This window comes from Tenrec ecaudatus, chromosome 4, assembly GCF_050624435.1.
Source record: "Tenrec ecaudatus isolate mTenEca1 chromosome 4, mTenEca1.hap1, whole genome shotgun sequence".
In the NCBI taxonomy this organism is placed as follows: Eukaryota; Metazoa; Chordata; class Mammalia; order Afrosoricida; family Tenrecidae; genus Tenrec; species Tenrec ecaudatus.
The window spans coordinates 67986998-68005946 of record NC_134533.1 but is presented as its reverse complement, the minus strand read 5'-3'; the positions used below and the strand labels follow the sequence as shown (position 1 = coordinate 68005946).

The 18949-nt window shown below is 37.3% G+C and overlaps 1 protein-coding gene across 1 annotated transcript; it reads left to right on the top strand.

The window, feature by feature from the left end:
• The first annotated feature begins 5520 nt into the window (after window positions 1-5520).
• On the top strand, window positions 5521-6468 carry LOC142445902 (olfactory receptor 52R1-like). The gene has a single exon (XM_075547771.1). It carries the CDS (start codon window positions 5521-5523, stop codon window positions 6466-6468), a length of 948 nt encoding a protein of 315 aa, XP_075403886.1.
• The last annotated feature ends 12481 nt before the right edge of the window (window positions 6469-18949 follow it).

The window sequence follows — 18949 nt, the reverse complement described above, 5'->3', positions numbered from 1 at the left end:
TTTAATTATTTTCATGTTTATTGACCCATATTATCTGTTAGTAGTTGATGATATCCTGAAAGTGGATGCTCTCTATTTGCATTAACAGAACATACAGTGTAAATAATAATCATTATACGATCTAAAATTAATGGAAATTAAAACATGCATATAGAGAAATATTGGAATACCAAAAAACCAAATAAACCAGCTTCCACATATTCATAATCTTATAGATGCATACACAAACTCGGGCAAATCCAATCATTTATACATACACCTATTAGTATAGCTCTCAGATAGGCACACCAACCCACAAAGCACATCAATACACTTGCACCCAGCATCGAATATGAATCCAATGGCAAATACTCATACTCTCACAAAGCAGTGCTGTATAAAGATAGGCATTGGTGTCATCTCAAAATTATGCTTTTATTATAGGAATTCCAACCTCTTGCCTTAGCATTTGTGAATAAAGAGGAGAGAGGAAAGTTCAGGGTTAATTTCTCCAGCTTCATTTTCTAGTCCCAGAGGAAACCTACTTTAGTTTGAGAAAGAGAACAAATGCCTTTTAAAGAGGTTCTGAACTTGGGTCTCTGGCTGAGGCTGAGTCCCAGGAGCCCTTTAGAGCCACTTAAAGTCACGCCTGGCTGGGTGAAAGACCAAACTGAGCTCATCACCTGCGAGTGGTTTCCGGTGCTGCAGACATCCTTGCTTCTCCTCCCTGAGAGCAACATGACTCAGAGGCTTCGAGAAGCTGAAAGACACGTGATACAGTTTGCCTCATGACCTGGCTCATGGTGCGCTGCAGGCTCAGAGATTCACGACACATTCTGAGTTAGGGGAAAATGTACTGTTGCCACTGTGTTCTCCAGGGAGACTGTACAAAGGTAGGGCTTCTGCCCCTATATATAAACAAACTTTCCACATAGGACTTGGGATTTGAACCCACCACTTTTCTAGTGGTATTGCTCTATATCTGTATACCTCAGGTCCAGGCACCCCAAAGACAAAACTAAGTTTCCCTGAAGTTACTCCACTTTATCTTTTCCTGGATTAATTAATTAGTTGAACTGATGAAAATAATGATTTTTTCCATAATAAGTGCAATAAGGGAGGCTCAACAGAGGCAAAGGGACCGTTGCCAGGTTTATACCTCACAGATCCAAGTTGGCTCTCACCCAGTGTAAGCACTCAGTTATTGTAACCATGTTTCCTGAAAATTTCGAGTGAGAGTATTTCTACAGGCAGGACATTTGAATCCGATGCTCACAACGTGTGATTATTGTAGCTATAGTGTTTGAAAATAATAATTTCATTTCTGTTCTCACTACTCAACATACTCAGCAAGAGTCTGGTCTGTTAGCAAAGAAAAGGAAATATGCAGTGGATAGTTTAATATGGGAAGGAAGAATGTGACCAAGAACGGAAATCGTTTCCTTTTCCTGCTCTTCAGGGTGTTGAGGAGCAAAGCCAGCAGATGGGTGGAATGAAAAGCAAGGACGGTGATTGAGAGCAAAGACACAGTCCAGACTGGGAAACATAGGGGACAGAACAAAAGTGCCAGTCTCGACATGTTGAGAGAGATGTGAGTTTTTATACAGAGAAATGGGGGAGGGAATATGTGACCAGAAGCATGGAGGCTTGGGATGATGTGTCGCCATAAGACCCTGGAAATGTCAACGTCTACCAGGTGAGTTGGCTGACTCTCTAACAGACTTCTTGCAGACAGGCTAACAGTTTCATTGTTGTTTGCTTTTAATATCTACATATATGTTCCTTCTGGACCGTGCTTCTCCTGTGACTAGCTCACTGAACAATTCCCGCCGTACCTATCTTCTCGAACTCTCCATTGTTGCCAAGGGAAGTTAATGGTCTCCTAGAAGTTACAAATTATTACGCTCAAAGTCACAGGTTATAGTCTTAGGAAAATGGATAGGAGGACTAATGACAACTAGTTTAATTAAAGTTGAAGTTCCACCTTTACTAGAATCAGCTGCCTCAGTTATGACAAGCACCTCAAATTTCAAATGGCCCTTCCCAAAGAATGCACATTTCTACATTCCAACCTAGAAGCACGTGGACAACCTGTACTTCCCCTTAGAAATCCACTGAAAATCTTAAACATTGAATAAAAACCCTAATTGAGAATGATTTAACTCGTGGCTGACTTAATGGGATTTCCCAGTAACTTCATAGGACTTCCCATACTTCCCAGTGAAATCTGGAGCACACAGTCAGTGTCAGGGGTTCTGAGTTCACATGGAGATTTGTCTCTGTTATCATATATAATTGCACAATTCTCTTCATTTCTGACTTTAACAGAGTAGAACCAAAAGCTCTGCTTTATCTAACCATCTCGCTGCCATTGAAGGAATACCAACTCATACGACCCTATAGAAGAGTGGGTCTCAATCTCCTGATGCCGCAAAACTTTCATACAGTTTCTCATGTTGGGGTGACTCCCCAACCATAAAATTATTTTCCATGCTACTTCATAACTATAATTTTGCTACTATTAGAATTTGTAGTGTAAAAATCTGTAATGCAGGATGTATTTTCATTCTTACAAATTGAATATAATTAAAGCAGAGTGATTAATCACGAAACAATATGTAATTATATATTGTGAAATATTTATTTCTAATAACAAAGAAATGAAATTTTGTCTTAGAGCATGGTGTAGCATGGGAAACCAAATTTTGTCTTAGATCATGGTGTAGCATGAGAAACAGTCTTCATGGCAGGTACTTGTATGTGGGCATACCTGCATGTGGGAAGACCAGCCTGGAAACAGATACCGAAGCAGTGTCTCAGTTCCTAAGATTCATTGAAAATATGTGTTTTCCAATGGTCATAGACGATTCCTGTGTAAGGATCATTTGACCTCAAAAGGGGTCGTGACCCACAGGTTGAGAACCCTTTCTATAGAACTGACCCTATGAGTTTCTGAAATTGTAACTGTTAACAGAATAGAAACTCATTTCCTTTTCCCTCCCACAGTGCAAGCTACTGGCTTTGAATTGCTGACCGAACGGCATCAGAGCCCAATACATCAACAATACAGCAGCAGGGCTCCTTTACTCAACCAGATCAATAACTGTCTGAACGAGAACACAGTGAGTACCCCTGAGAGTCCTTCCAATAGACTCCTGTACTTGCACCAGAATTGATTATGTTTGCATGGGGGCAAATCTTTTTTTTATTTAACATTTTATTTGAGACTCAAACAACTCTTATTACAATCCATATGTACACCAAGTGTATGAAGCACATCTGTACATTCTTTGCATGGGGGCAAATCTTAAGCTATATTGTTTCAACTATAAAGTGAAGATGCAAAAGGATTAAGAGCGTTGAGAATAACATTTTTAAAAGTCTGAAGGATTGTGATTAGACAAAAAGCAATTACAGAATTATCAAAGAGAAATTATACACCTTGAGAAATTTTTATTAACTGGCATTTCAACCAGCTTCATGTGCCAGCTTTCAAACATCCTATAGTCTAAGGGTACCTCTGAGCCTTTGGGATTATGCCACAAAAATTGAGGGGCACATACAAAGGACGGAACAAAGGTTTGGAGAAAGACTCTTCTAGAGTACAGAATGCGCAGGACTATTTGAGAAAACCAGGGCAGGTAGACGAAGGAAAAACAGAGCCGATGGACCCATATATTGTCTCTTTCTTCTTTCACACCAGACCCTACATGTGAGTTTATTTTGAGTAATCCTATTATCCAGATACACTGATGCAATGAAAAGCTTTCTTTTTTAAAGTAAGACTGCTAAAATATGGGCCCCATTTCTTTCATACTGTACACTTTAATATGAAACATTAAAACATTATGAAAATCTAAGGGAAAACGAATTATGGCTAGGCTTATTTGGAATCTTGAAGAAACTCTTTCTAGGATACTTTGGGTCTGGTTGAGAGAAACATTTGGTTGTCACCATCGGATATTTGTTAAGAGGAATTCATTCTTTACAAAGATACTGTTCTTGCCTAAGTTTCCTATATAGTAAGGACTTCCTTTCAAAATAGGACAACTGAGATTCAAAGGTAAATAGATGTTGGGTGAAAACAGTGGTGGAATTCAAATAATTTAACAACTGGTTTGCTGCCCTCGTGACTGTTTTAAGTACAATAAAAGATACAATGAAAGGTCGGTTATTATTTCAACATGATAGCAGAGCACTTCTGTCTCACAGATGAATGTTCAAGAAGAGTAAGGAAAGTAAAATTGTGATTTCTATATTGGGCAGCTGCCCAGCCATTCACCTTAGAGAGAACCATAATTACAAGTTGCCATTTTAACAACTGTTTAACCAAATTCAACAAAAATATTAGGTATTGGTTCTGCCAACTGATGCAAACCAGCTGAGTCCCGCTACTGGGTAAAAACCATGTGCCCTATTGTACCAGGAACTCTGTGGTAGATGGCGATCTCCTAAGTATTCAGACAGAAACATCATCCCATGAGTAAGTGGATGCTCACAATGTCATTCTCGGGTCATTGTCGAGTAATCTGTCGTCTGAGAAATGGATGTAATGATGCGATCTATGGTCATCGCATCAAAATGATATCCAGTGGGCTGCCCACACATATAAAGACATTTTAGATGCAGTGTGTCAGCTTTTTAGTGCATTGCCACTGATGTTACTTCTTTGCTTATCCTGTCAGCAATTATTTCTTGAGCCCCTGCTCCGTGCTAAGCACAGAGGAGCTAAGAAGGATATATTTATTCAGGCTGACCTCATGAAAACTTGCTATCAAGGAAAAACATTGGAGAACTATTGGTTAGATGCCAACTTAATCTTGTAGCAAGTTTCTCAAATAATCATATATTGGAATATATGCTACACCCATGAATTCAAGCATTGCCTATAGGTGCTTTTGCACCACAATGGCTCAGCTCACTACTTGAAACAGATTCTAGGACCCATGCATGTAAATATTAATTCATTACTATCTTAAAAACATTTTTCTGAATACCAATCTCAAAAGAGTCATGCCTAAACTAATAAATATAAACAGAGTTGTACAAACTGGTTACTCAGTAATCTCTAACTCAAACACAGGGTCACTGTTGTAGAGTAAAATGAAGTCAATAGTATTGAATGCATTGCAATGGGGCCGTAAGCTAGAATATTTTTCAAACCTGCACAAATGGCTTAAATGGAATAATGAAAAGAAGGAACAATGGGAATGATTGAACAAGTCAAAGCTTCTAAAAAATGGATAGGGAAAATCATACTACATTATTTCTCAAAATAGTTTACAGTTAGAGCCTACATGAAAGAAAATATCAATTCTAAAAAAAATTACTTTTATAAATTCAATATTTGAATGACATAAAAATAAAGAATATAGAATAGTATTCATTTTGTTGCAAACTTTTACTTGTTAAAACATTTGACATTATTCCAGTGTGCCTTTAAATTCAATTTCCATGTTACTCAATGTCCTATCCACCAGACTTCTAAATAATATCAATATTATGCTGATTATTTTCACTTGCAGACAAATTGTCCATTCAATGATGTTCTCTTTGAGAAACAGTTCTTCTCATCCTGAGTCCTTCATTTTGCTGGGAATCCCAGGACTTGAGAACTCCCATTTCTGGATTGCCTTTCCATTCTGTGTCATGTATGCCGTGGCTGTAGTTGGCAATATCATTGTCCTTCACGTCATCCGAACTGATCACACCCTCCACGAACCTATGTACCTCTTTCTGGCCATGCTGGCTATGACTGACCTGGTCCTCTCCTCTTCCACCCAACCTAAAATGCTCGCCATACTCTGGTTTCATGCTCATGAGATTGAATACCACGCCTGCCTCGTTCAGGTCTTCTTCATCCATGCATTTTCTTCTGTGGAGTCTGGGGTGCTCATGGCTATGGCCTTGGACCGCTATGTGGCTATCTGCTTCCCACTCCGACACTCTACTATCCTGACACCATCTGTAGTGGGGAAACTGGGGGCAGCTGTGATGATAAGAGGGGTGTTGTGGGTAAGTCCCTTCTGCATCATGATCTCCAGGATGCCCTTCTGCTTCAGCACAGTCATCCCCCAGTCCTACTGTGAGCACATGGCTGTGCTGAAGTTGGTATGTGCTGACACTACAGTAAATCGAGTATATGGACTCTGTGTGGCATTTTTTGTGGCTGGTTTTGATATGACTGTCATAAGTATATCCTATGTCATGATCCTGAGAGCTGTGCTGCGGTTACCCTCGGGTGAAGCCCGACTTAAGGCTTTTGGTACATGTGCCTCTCATATTTGTGTTATCTTGGCGCTCTATATCCCAGCTCTCTTCTCTTTCCTTACCCACCGCTTCGGCCACCATGTGCCCCGCGTGGTTCACATCATGTTTGCTAATCTCTATCTCCTAGCACCACCTATGCTCAATCCTATTATCTATGGAGTTAGGACCAAACAGATCCGGGACAGGGTCATCCACGCATGCTGTGGTAAGGATTCCTGAGCCACGGGTCCAAAGCACTCCTAGATCTGAGGACAGAAAAGAGGAAATTCTGCCAGGATACCTCAAGTATCACCACAAGTAATCTCGGGAGCAACTGTCCCAGAGATTCGTATCTTCTCCAGAAGTAAGAAAATGATTTTTAAGGCGCACAGGACCTGAAAGAGGCCAGAGGCCCAAGTGTTGTGATGCTTAAAAGATGAGATTGGTAATAAAAAGGGTTTACATGTGCATCATCACACAGATAACATGCACAAATACAGAAATTATCTAAAGTTGGATTTATAAAAAACCAAGTGAAACAATGTTTATTTGAATATCATGTGTATTTATTTGATAAAAAATGTCTAAGGCTGGGAAAATTTATCATCATATAAAATTAAATGAAAAGGAATAGGAAAAGCATTGACAATTCAAAAAGGGAATATGTGTTCAGAGAAAACATTTTGAGCAATTAACTTACATGTTAATAATATCAGATTGATTTGTGAGATTTGTGAATCTCCCAGTTACTTTTTGTACCTTCTTGAAATTTTAAAACCTATTGTGATTGAGGAAGCTTAATTTTAGTATAAGGGGAAAATCATTAAATTATCAGCATAAGTCTATATAGGAAGTTAATCCAGTGTCAAAATACAGTGAGTGCAGTGGAAAATCAGAGAGTGAGGAACTTTTGAAGAAAGTAAGTTACCCCAAAAATCTTGAAACCTAAGTACAAAAATTATTCCCCAAATCACAAACTAATGAGATTGCTAACAATAAAGATGAGGCTAGCTGATCTCTGTTTTCCAAGATATGCTAATTTCTGGTAATTAGGTTATTAGAATGGATTTCAGAATGTTGACATTTTTTACAAAAAGACTGTCTCCTGAAGATAACTATATTATATAATTAAATGTGTTGGAAGGAAAAATGAGGGAAAATGTTATGAGAAGTCAGTAGAATATATAATAGCATTTTAAAATGTTTAACATCTTTTAAAATTAAATTTGCATGTATATTAAAACAAGTTTAAAAAATCACTGCATTTGAATTGCTATCCCCATTTACCACTCTTCATCAAAGTCAGTACTGAACATGATTCTGGAACTCAAGCACTTATGTTACAAAAACTGAGATCAATTTAGGTACTTTGGAAGGAATAAGGATTACACTTATTTCTCCTAGGATATACATATAATAGAGTTTGAGAAAAAAACTCCCCTAAAAGAATGCATAATCTGAGGAAGAATGTCCACTTAGTTTGCAACCCCAATATTAACACACTACAGAAAATAATAACTATTACTTATCACATAAATGAATGCATGAATTGCATAAGAAATACCACTGTCATTGTCCCAACAACTCTACTACTGAAAAAAGAAAGCATTTGCAGTTCTATCTTCATACCATTCCTCTGAAACATCATACTAAACGTCCGCGCCTTATAATTCATCCCCTTAGCCTTATAATCCTCTTTTATCATTCCAATGGAATTGAAATTTTGAAGGACACTGTAAAAACTATAAATTTGTGACATAAATCATAGTTGGGCCCTCATCCACTTCCTTTTTATTTAAAATATGTGCAACATTCCAATTTTATGTTCAATGACTATATACCATATATACTCGTGTATAAGCCGAGTTTTTCAGTACAAAAAATGTGCTGAAAAACTGGGGATTCAGCTTATACACAGGTCAGTGGTACCCCAGTGAGGTGTAACATCTCGCTGGGGCCCCCGAGGTAACGGGAAGAGCGCCCTTTATCTCACAGGTGAGTGCCATTTCTCCGCTGTTCATTCAAAGCCCCGCTGACACTGCAGGGCTTTGAATGTTCGTTTACTCACATCTAACCAATCAGAGCCATCCTATGACGTGTATCTTTGAACAAGCCTTTTAAAGACTGTGTGTGAAGGATGTGGCATGAATGGATGGCATCTGGTCAAGCCCAACTAACAAAAGGAGGAAATCTCATGAAGCCTGTCATAGAATCAATAGCAAAGTGGGTTGGAGTTGCATTGGAAGACATTCCAGAAGACATGGTGCGACGTGCCTTCCAGAAATGTAGTATTAGTAATGCTATGGATGGCAGTGAAGACTGCGCTTTGTACGAAAATGACAGCAGTGATGGTGATGACGGCGATCTCAGTGAGGACAGCGTCTATGATGACCTCACACCAGCTGAAGCTCTGCATTGGGATACGGACGATGAAGAGGAATCCAGTTTTGAAGGATTTTAACTCTTTGCATTTTAGCTTGGTTGCTGATTGAGCTCAGGGAATAGTACTCTTAAGGCATCATTGTTGATATCTTACTGTTTTTGTTGAACCTATTTTCCACTTACTGTGCTGGTTTACTAATGTTAAATGACTTGTCCTTTTATTTATGTTTTTTTTATTTAAAATAAATTTTTAAATACATTACCTCACTGATGCCTCACTTTTTAGTATTTTTTTTCATTTGTTTTGATTATTGAAACTCATCAATAGCTTCTGCATTTTCCACGCTAGGCTTATACTCGAGTCATTCAGTTTTTCTGGTTTCCCAGGTAATAATTAGGTACCTTGGCTTATACTCAGGTGGGCTTACATTTGAGTATATAAGGTGTATATAATTAAATGAAATTAAATTCACCAAACATTCTTCTAGAGAATGGTTATATAGAGAGGTACAAGATTAGATATGACCACAGAATTTAATTAGTATAAGAAAACAAAAAGACATACACTGAAGTTTGGACATATATGGAAATAATTTATTCAACCTATGAACTCGAGTGTGTATACAAATAAGCGTAAGTAACTGAATCAATAATGATACATTTTGTCTTCATTACAACATGAAGAACCTGTGTATCCAACTCGACTCACTGCCATTGAGTCAATTCCAACTGAGAGTGTCCCTAAAGCACAGGGAAGAACTGCCCTGTGGGATTCTGAGACTGTACCTCTATATGGGGTTAGAAAGCTTCATCTTTCTCCCACTCATCCAACTTAAAGAAGCTATAAAATATGTAGCTACACTCCAGGTCTCTGTACTACCTCATAGAAATCAAGTATCTATCCCTCTTTCCCAAGATTCCTTATCTAAAAGTTTGATGTGAGAAATTGTATCATAATAATTCCCAAAGTCCTTTACTTTCACAGATCTCAAAATTAAAAACAAACCTTTGGTTTTGTTTGTGTGTTTGCTTTTACCACATAGGTTTGACAACACTCATTTCTGGGGCACAGAGAGAAAATCAGAAACCTGGTGAAAACAAATTGCCATGGTACTTGGTGTTCATCTAGTCAACAAATGCCTACAGCGTTGAGCATGTTATTCTATTAATTAGAGGAGAGGGCGCAAAAAACATAGTGTCATTAGTTTCAATGAATGCAATTATATGAGTATGCAACTATAAAGGGCCTGCTCTATCCAGAGTACTGAGTCGGATTTCCAAACTCTCTTCATGCAACCTCAAACTCCTTGGCCACAAGTTTATCATGGTCCAAAGCTGAACATGCTGGAAATATGAGATCAAGTGGAAATCTCACATGAGCATGCTTCCAGTGGGAGGTATCACCTCTGTAAACAGGTATCCCCTGATCCTCAGTACCTCATAATCCAGCTACCAGCTTTTGCACTTCTAGAATATATCTAACAGAAATGCATGCATATATGATCCAATGAATATGTACAATAATATTCATCGCCTCATAAATATTTAGAAACAAATCTTTAACACAAACTGAAGCATTAAACAATAGAGCATAAATTTTGTTGCATTCTGACAAATACAAGAATTAAAATTAATGAAAAACAGTCATGTGAATCATGGATAACACTCACAAATATAATCTTGTGAATGGAATCAGTCAAAAAACCCATAAATTGTATTGCTTAATATGTATATGCTTAACTTGTTATTCATAAATGCAAGTGATGGGAAATCCCATATTAGGGATAGTAGAAGTCAGAATACTGGTTCCTTTTGTTGCAAAAGGAGGAGATGGAACAAAAGAAATACTGAATTATGTTCTATGTTGAAGTTGATGAAGTAGGGATTATGGGCCACACTGGCTTACCATCTGTTTTTGCAAATAAATTTCTATTGCAAAAATGTGACACCTACAATATTCTCTGTGCCTGCATTCTTGCTACAACATTGAAATGGAGGGGCTGTGTGTCTGCCTATCCATGCATCCACTCATTTCCAAAAACTCACCGACTGAGTTGATTCCCGTTCCTAGAGATCCTATGAGACAGAGCACACCTGCCCTCGTGGGACCCTGACACCGTAACTGTGTACAGAAATAGAAAGTCTCATCTCGCTTCATACTGCTGACTTTACAGTTAGTAGCCTATCACGAAACTCACCACACCACTGGGGCATTCGATGTTGTCTATGATTGTTGCTGTGCTCACCATTAAAACTGAGGAGCTGCGAGCCTGTCCATCGTTCCCTCACAGATCTCAGTTATTGTCAGCTTGTGTTTATAACGCATTATCACTGTCAGCGTTAGCTCTCATACGTTTACCAATGGCTTTCCCTGCCTTCATCACGCTTGCTGACTTCCCTCCCAATGTATATTGCCTTCATCGTTACCACAATTAACATGCAACTCCCTTCCTTTCCTTCCACCCCTGGAAGACATCAAACATATGTTTCTTTTAGAGTTAAGACCTTTTTAAAACTTTTTTTCCTGGGATTGACTTATTTCACTCAGTATAATGTTCTCCAGTTTTATCCTTGTCATGAGATGTTTTGTCCAAAACCCAAACCAAATTCCCTGTGATTGAGTAAATGCTGGCTTAGAGGGACTCTACCGGGCAGGGTAGACCTGCTTCTGTTCGTTTCTGAGACTGTAACTCTTTGCAGGAGTAGAAGGCCCTGTTTTTCTCCCAGGGTGTTTTGTAGTGTCCTCGTCATTCTGTAACATGTCACAGTGTGTTAGGACGGATTCTATAGAGAAGCAAATCCAGTGAGTCACATACAAGTATGTATACAGGAAAAGACTTACATCAAGAAATGTGTCACACAGTTGTAGAAGTCTGTAAGTCCAGGCCGGTTCAAGCAAGTGGGTCAGATGTAAGGTAAAGATGCACAGGTTGGGACAGTGGTTTGTATGACTCAATGAAGACAATTACATCTCAGTTGGTAGGGAAATGGGGAAGACTAACCTCCCATGGAGATAAAACACTCAATCATATGTTTGACCTCCTTTGTACCCAGCCCTTGGTGCCCCTGGCCATGCGCAACAGACAAGTAGGACTTCAGACTCTGTTCTTTCAATGTGTACAATGTCCTTCATGAGTTAGACCTGAAGGAATCGATGTGGAAACCCCACTAAGTGAGAAGACCTTACCTCAACTCACCTGAGCCCTTGGAACGATGGCAGAGATTTTCTGTTGTGAGAAGCAGATGAGCACTATCCCAAGGGTATGGAACTGCAGCCAATGGACTGTTGTTCTGGTCACTTGCGTGGAGGGTGCTGATGATGGTGGGTTGGGAATACCATATAGTTACTAGTTGAATGCCTTCTTTGTTTTGTATTATGACATTGATTAATCAGGCAAGCATAGTTCTACCATTATGGATGAATATTATGGACAGTTTTGCCCTATCATCAACCCCTACTGTTGTAGATAGGGTCTAGTCACTTAAGATAAGGTGACCAGATGTCCTGCTTTTGGCAGGACAGTCCCAATATTTAACAAGTTTTCTCACGTCCAGCAGTATTTTTAAAAAGTCCCGATTTTTGGAAAGAATGTATGCTAAGCTAGGGAACAGTGGGAGAACAGGAAGGGAATATAGGGTTTTTGGCTGCCATTTGGCTATTTTGCCAGAATATGAGTTTTATATTATTTTTGTTAATTTTATAATGTTACATTTTAATAATAACAAATAATTGTTAAGAACTGAGTATTGAGAACTGTTTATCAAAGTTCGCATTGCTAAGTTGTTAGAATTTGACCACCATTGTTTGGACTTAATGAACAATGGCATTTTTTGGCATTGGCAACAATGAAAACATTTTGTAGCTCTCTCTCAGATGATACACATCGTACTGTGTGCTAGTGCTAGTTAAACAAGTGTTGCCAACAAATCAGCTATTCAGATAATTTAGGTTATTTATTTATTCATTTCATAAATACATACATTTTCTTGAATTTAGCAGACAGTACTCTTATTATTTGTATTTTATAGTGTTGGCAAAAAATCTAGCACTGGCCTTGAAAGTGACCCTTATGATTTATGTTACGGCAAATTCAGAGAAAAAATAATACATGTTAGTATTGTTATTATTTAGAAAGAAATATAGGATTAAAATTTAAAAAAATTTAAAATATAGTTACTTTATAACAAGCAAATTAATTTAATTTATAAACTAACAATAAATATGTTCATATCATTATGTACCTACTTGCTGTGTTTTTAAGCAATATGTATATAATAGTTTATAATATAATTTTAAATAATTTTTTTAGATTTTTAACATAATGAGTAAGGAAAGAGAATGCAAATTCAACGATGATCTAAGAAGTGAATTTCCTTTTATTAAAAAAAGCAAAAGAGATTACATGGTAAAATGTGAGAAATGTAATGACAAATTTTCTATTTCGCATGGCGAAAGCACTTGAAGACACAGATACATAAAAGATATTTAAATACTGCTCTATTTTCTTCCAAATTACAGGAATTTTTTTTGAAAACAATTTTTGGAGACGAAGAAAAGAAATTAGCATTAGCAGAAGGACTTCTGTCTTTTCATGTTATTAATCACAATCATTCCTACAGATCTATGGACTGTGCATCACAAGATGTCAAAATGTTAATCAACAAAAAATTTGCTTTGCTAGAACAAAATCCAAGGCAATTGTGTGTAATGTGCTTTCCCTATGTGCATTTTCAGAATTAAACAAAAATCTAGAAAAAATTAATTTTATATTCATATATTCTGATGCATCTAATCATAAGGATATAAAGTTATTTCCAACCATTATTCGATTTTTTGATCCAGAAACTGGAATAAAAATGAGAACTTTAGATTTTGTTTCTGTGCCTGGTGAAACTTCTGAAATAATTTTCAGTTCAATTATTAATATTTTGAAAAAAAACCCAATTTAAAACATAAAATGATTGTATGCTGTGCAGATAACACGAACGCAAATTTTGGAGGAAAAGTGAGGAGGTACAAATAATATTTTTTATAAATTAAACAAAAACCTTAATCAAAACATTATTGGTGTTGGTTGTGCAGTGCACATAATACATAATGCCATTCAAACAGTTGCTGATTTGTTGCCCGTAGATATGGAAAATATTGTTATTAAAATATATTCTTATTTCTATATATACAGTGTGCGCATTGAAATGCTTAAAGAATTTTGTGAAACTGCAAAAGTCAAATATCAGAAAATACTTGGATACAATATAACACGCTGGTTAGCTCTTTTGCCAGCTGTCGAGAGAATTTTGAAAACATACGATCCTTTGAAATCCTACTTTCTATCACAGGATAATGTCCTAGAATTTTAGAAGAGTTTTTGAAAAGGAATCTTCAAAAATTTGGCTAGAGTTTGTACACAATCAGGTAACTCTTTTTCAAAATGCTATAAAACTTATTGAAGGTGACAAAATTTCGGCAATCTAAGTAGCAAATGAAGTTAATAATTTAAAATTTCAGTGTCAAGAGCGATTAGAAAATAATTTTCTTCCATTAACTAACCATAATAGTATAAACCAGCTGGCAAAAGAGCTAACCAGCGTGTTTTACTGTATCCAAGTATTTTCTGATATTCTTTAAGCATTTCAATGTGCACACTGTATATATAGAAATAAAAATATATTTTAATAACAATATTTTTCATATCTACGGGCAACAAATCAGCAGCTATAAGCCAGCGAGAACAAGGTGCAATAAATCATGCAGATATCATGAATCACGTTAAAAAGTTCTATAGTAACTGCATAGATTATTTAGAAGAGTGGACGGTACATTACAATGATATTAAACATTTTCATTGGGTTACATTAAAACAAGAATTTAATTGGAATTATGTGCAAAAATCATTCGATCATATTACTCAAAATTTCCCATATAGTAGTATTTCTGAAAATGATCTTTTTAATGAGGCATCATTATAAAATTATATTGATAAGGAAAAGGTTAAATTTTGGGCATCAGCCAAAATCACAATAGAGAACAAATGGTTAGAAATATGTCAGCATTTTAAAACAAACCATGTTCCATACAATAATGCACTAAAAATTGTGGAATATGCACTGTCCTTACTAGGAACTAATGCTGCGACTGAACACATTTTTTCTATGGCATATAAAGTTTGGACATCAGAAATATCACAATTAAGTGTTGAGACTTTGAAAGCCATTTTATGTGTGAAATATAATTTAACAAATTCTTGTGAAAATTTTCATGACCTTTTAAACAACGACAGCAATCTACTAAAAAATTCACTCAAATGAGAAATATGCCAAAGAATAAAATAATACTATACATAATTTTTAATGTATTATATTTGTAAATTGTACTTATGTTGAAATTAAAACAAATATATTACAATACTATTTTTGCATTCTATGAAAAGTTTTGTTGCTCCATACAGACCAAAGTTTTAATCAAAACCGCTCCCTCCCCGGTCAATGGTGTCCTGATTTACCAATGTTAAAATCTAGTCACCTTAAATAAACAAGCGGCCATCTAGCTCAGAAGCAACAAAGCCCACTTGGAAGCACACACCAGCCTGTGTGATTACGTGGTTCCGAAGGGATCAGTTATCAAGCATGAAAGAACAAAAAATCATATCATTGGGTGCACACCTCCATGATCCCATCACCAAGGACAAACGGGTGCATAAGCAAATGTGGCGAAGAAAGCTGATGGTGCCCGGTTATCAAAAGAGATAGTGTCTGGGGTTTTAAAGGCTTGAAGGTGAACAAGCAGCCATCTAGCTCAGAAGCAACAAAGCCCACATGGAAGAAGCACACCAATCTGTGTGATCACAAGGTGTCGAAAGGATCAGGTATAAGGCATCATCAGGAAAAAAAATCTTACCTTAGTGAATGAAGGGGGAAGTGCAGAGTGGAGACCCAAAGCCCATTTATCGGCCACTGGAGATCCCTTCACAGTGAGAGGACATGAGTTAGTCAGGGTGCGATGTAGCACCGATGAAGAATACAGCCTTCCTCCAGTTCCTAAATGCTTCCTCCCCCACAACTTCCATGATCCGAATTCTACCTTGCAAGTCTGGATAGAGCAGATGATGTACACTGGTACAGATAGGAGCTGGAGGCAGAGGGAATTCAGGGCAGATGATCCCTTCAGGAACAGGGGTGTGAGGGGTGATACGGGGAGGGTAGAAGGTGAGTGGGTTGGAAAGAGGGAACGGATTACAAGGATCTACATGTGACCTCCTCCATGGGGGACAGACAACAGAAAAGGGGTGAAGGGAGACGCTGGACAGGGCAAGATATGACCAAATAATAATTTATAAATTATCAAGGGCTCATGAGGGATTGGGGAGCAGGGAGAGAGGGGTAAAAAGAGGACTTGATGCAAAGGGCTTAAGTGGAGAGCAAATGCTTTGAAAATGATTAGGGCAAAGAATGTACAGATGTGCGTTATACAATTGATGTCTGTATGGATTGTGATACAGTTTTATGAGTCCCTAATAAAATGTTTAAAAAAATAAAATAAAAAGATAAAAGAAAAAAACCTCTAATAATAGGGCAATGATTATACAAATGTGCTTTACACAATTGATGTATGTATGATTTGTGATAAGAGTTGTATGAGCCCCTAATGAAGTGATTTTAAAAATACAGGAAGATCACAGGCCAGTGGGTGGAAAGTCTTGTGGACCCAGTGATGGTAGAAGCCCCGCAGCACTGGCGTGTGTCTCCATGTGGCTCCTCCAGTTCCCAGGGCTCTGGTTGCATCGGGATATCTCTGTGTGGCTTCTCAGCTTTTTTCACAGGGAGTAAGCCTGTGTCCTACCTATTTATCTCTTTAGAGCTTCCAAATGAGGTCATCAAGCTGCACCCTGATTGGCAGGCTAAACTCCACCCTTTCTCTCATAAGTCTCACATTGACAACAGCTTATATAACTACCACATTCTCATTGGCAATAGAAGGTTTATCCCTTAAAACTCACTACTATTATGTAAGTTGATCTGACTCATAGCAACCCTATAAGACAGAGTAGAACTGTTCCATAGGATTTCCAATGCTGTATTATTGATATTGCCTCAGATTCAGTATTAACTACCTATCCCAGAAGACTTCAGAAAACTCCCAATCTTGAATTCATTCAACCAGGCTTATATTCACTCATCTTAGCAACCACCAGCCTGTGGTCTTCCTGGTCATCTTCCTGCTCCCTGTTTATCAGGACCTACAGCAGTCAGCTCGCATTTGACTTTTGTGACTTGAATTTCCAGTGAGGTTCGCTTATCACTCTGTAGGAGTGTCTGTTGATTTGGGATGGCCTTAGCACAATTGTGTATGGCAGCAGCTAGATGGCATCCCTCTCCCCACGTCTTGAAAAGGTGACCCCAGTTGAGGCGAGATCTTCTGTGTCGAAGTGGTTAAAGCAGACGCTTAATGTCTAGGTAGGATCATTTCCTTTCCTATGAATTTGGAAGAACTGAACCTAAACCCAAAAGCCTACAGCATTTAATACCTAGTCTTATACAATGCTCACAATTGTACCAGCAATCATCATGCTGAATGAAGAAGAAATTAAAGTGAGCAAGGACCTCATCCTATTAGAGTAACATTCAACACCTATGTAAGGAGCATTCAAGGGGGGAATCCACACATTTCATTGGGAAAAGCTCCTGTAAAAGAGTGCTGTATATTTTTATAAATAGAAATGACATTCGATCCAGCAGTACTAGTATTTCATATATAAACTAGAAAAGTAAATGTTGAAACATGAGTAGATGTGAACATATCCATGCTCATTACAGCAGTAATCACAAAGTTTACGACATGGAAATGACCTACAGGTCTATCACTAGAAGAGTGGACAAGCAAACGCGGGACACACGCAATGAACCACCATCTTAAATAAGGAGGAGTCTGCAGAAGGCTTCCTATCATGGACAAGCCTGAAGGACATTGTGCTGACTGAAGTAAGTTCATCACAAAAGGACAATTATGTGAGATCACTATTATAAACATTAAAAACAAAAGTTCCATGTCTATATCCATTTAAATTCATGAATTAAAAATTGAAAAGCATAGTCCATTAAAGGTAAAAGTTTTACATGGTATCTTTCATATTATTTGAGTTGCTTTCAAACTGTTATTTTCTTCCTTGTTCCAATTATAATACCTTCAATACATTGCAAGATAAAGGGGTATAATTCTACTGCTGTATTATCAACTATCACACTTGAAATACAATTTAATACTTTTTTTCTCTAGGTCTGCAATTCAGACAGTAGATTGTAAGCCCCTGGAATCAATTTTTCTGATTTAAATTTTTTCATTAGCTTCACATAGGCTAGTTGTATTCAGCGGTAGGTTGATGCATCAAATTTATTGTGGTAAAAGCCTTCATGTTCTGTGTTTGAAATTTCTCAAGGTGTAGGTATGTACAGGGACCAATTACATTGGGTGTCATCTGCTTATGTGCTTAGGATTGTGAATTCTTTACCTTGTTTTGTACAGTATGAAGGGAGCCATAGAGTATTTTTACAGTATTCATGAAATCTGGACATTTTTTAAGATTGCATTTTCTTTATTTTGTTTTTCTGTAAAATATACCCAGCAAAACATACAATTCAATAATTATGACATCTACCATTTTGAGATGTTGATCCCATTATTTAAGTTGTGAAACCATTCTCACCTCTTTTTCTGAGTTGTTCCTCATCTATGAAAAAAAAAATCACTGCATCCTAAGGATTCCATTAAATCTTCGGAATTTCTGTGGTCAATTTGATCCAAATAGACAGCTCTTTGCAAAGACACAAAACCCAAGGTAGACTTTTCTTTCTAGCTAAACTAAACTATTGCATCACCTGTGATTTAACAAGAGAATAGGGTGTATTTTTGGTTAAGGATTAAGGCCCACTTCAAAGCAGTAGTTTCTGGAGTTCCTCTAACCTTTCTGTGTCCAGGAATCTGGAGTTCATGAGATTTATTTTTTTTAATTTTCTATTTACCTTTAACATAGAAATTGAAATTATGTCCTGCATTTTCACCTTTTGATCACGATTCTTCCCTAGAAAGAGGAAACATTCTATTTTCAGATCCACTTATGTTGGCTGTGTCAGAATTTCATTTAATTTTTATCTATTATATGTTGATGGAACCTTGAGACAGTTCTGAATGTTAGCTATTATAAATAATAGTGAAGATGTTTAGAAGATTGCTGAAGATATTTCAGAGGACATAAACTTTTAGGAAATATCTAGGAAAAGAATGACTCTGTCCGCTTTTTCGCTGAACTTCACATGTCATTCATAGTAAGAAGTAATCGGTCAT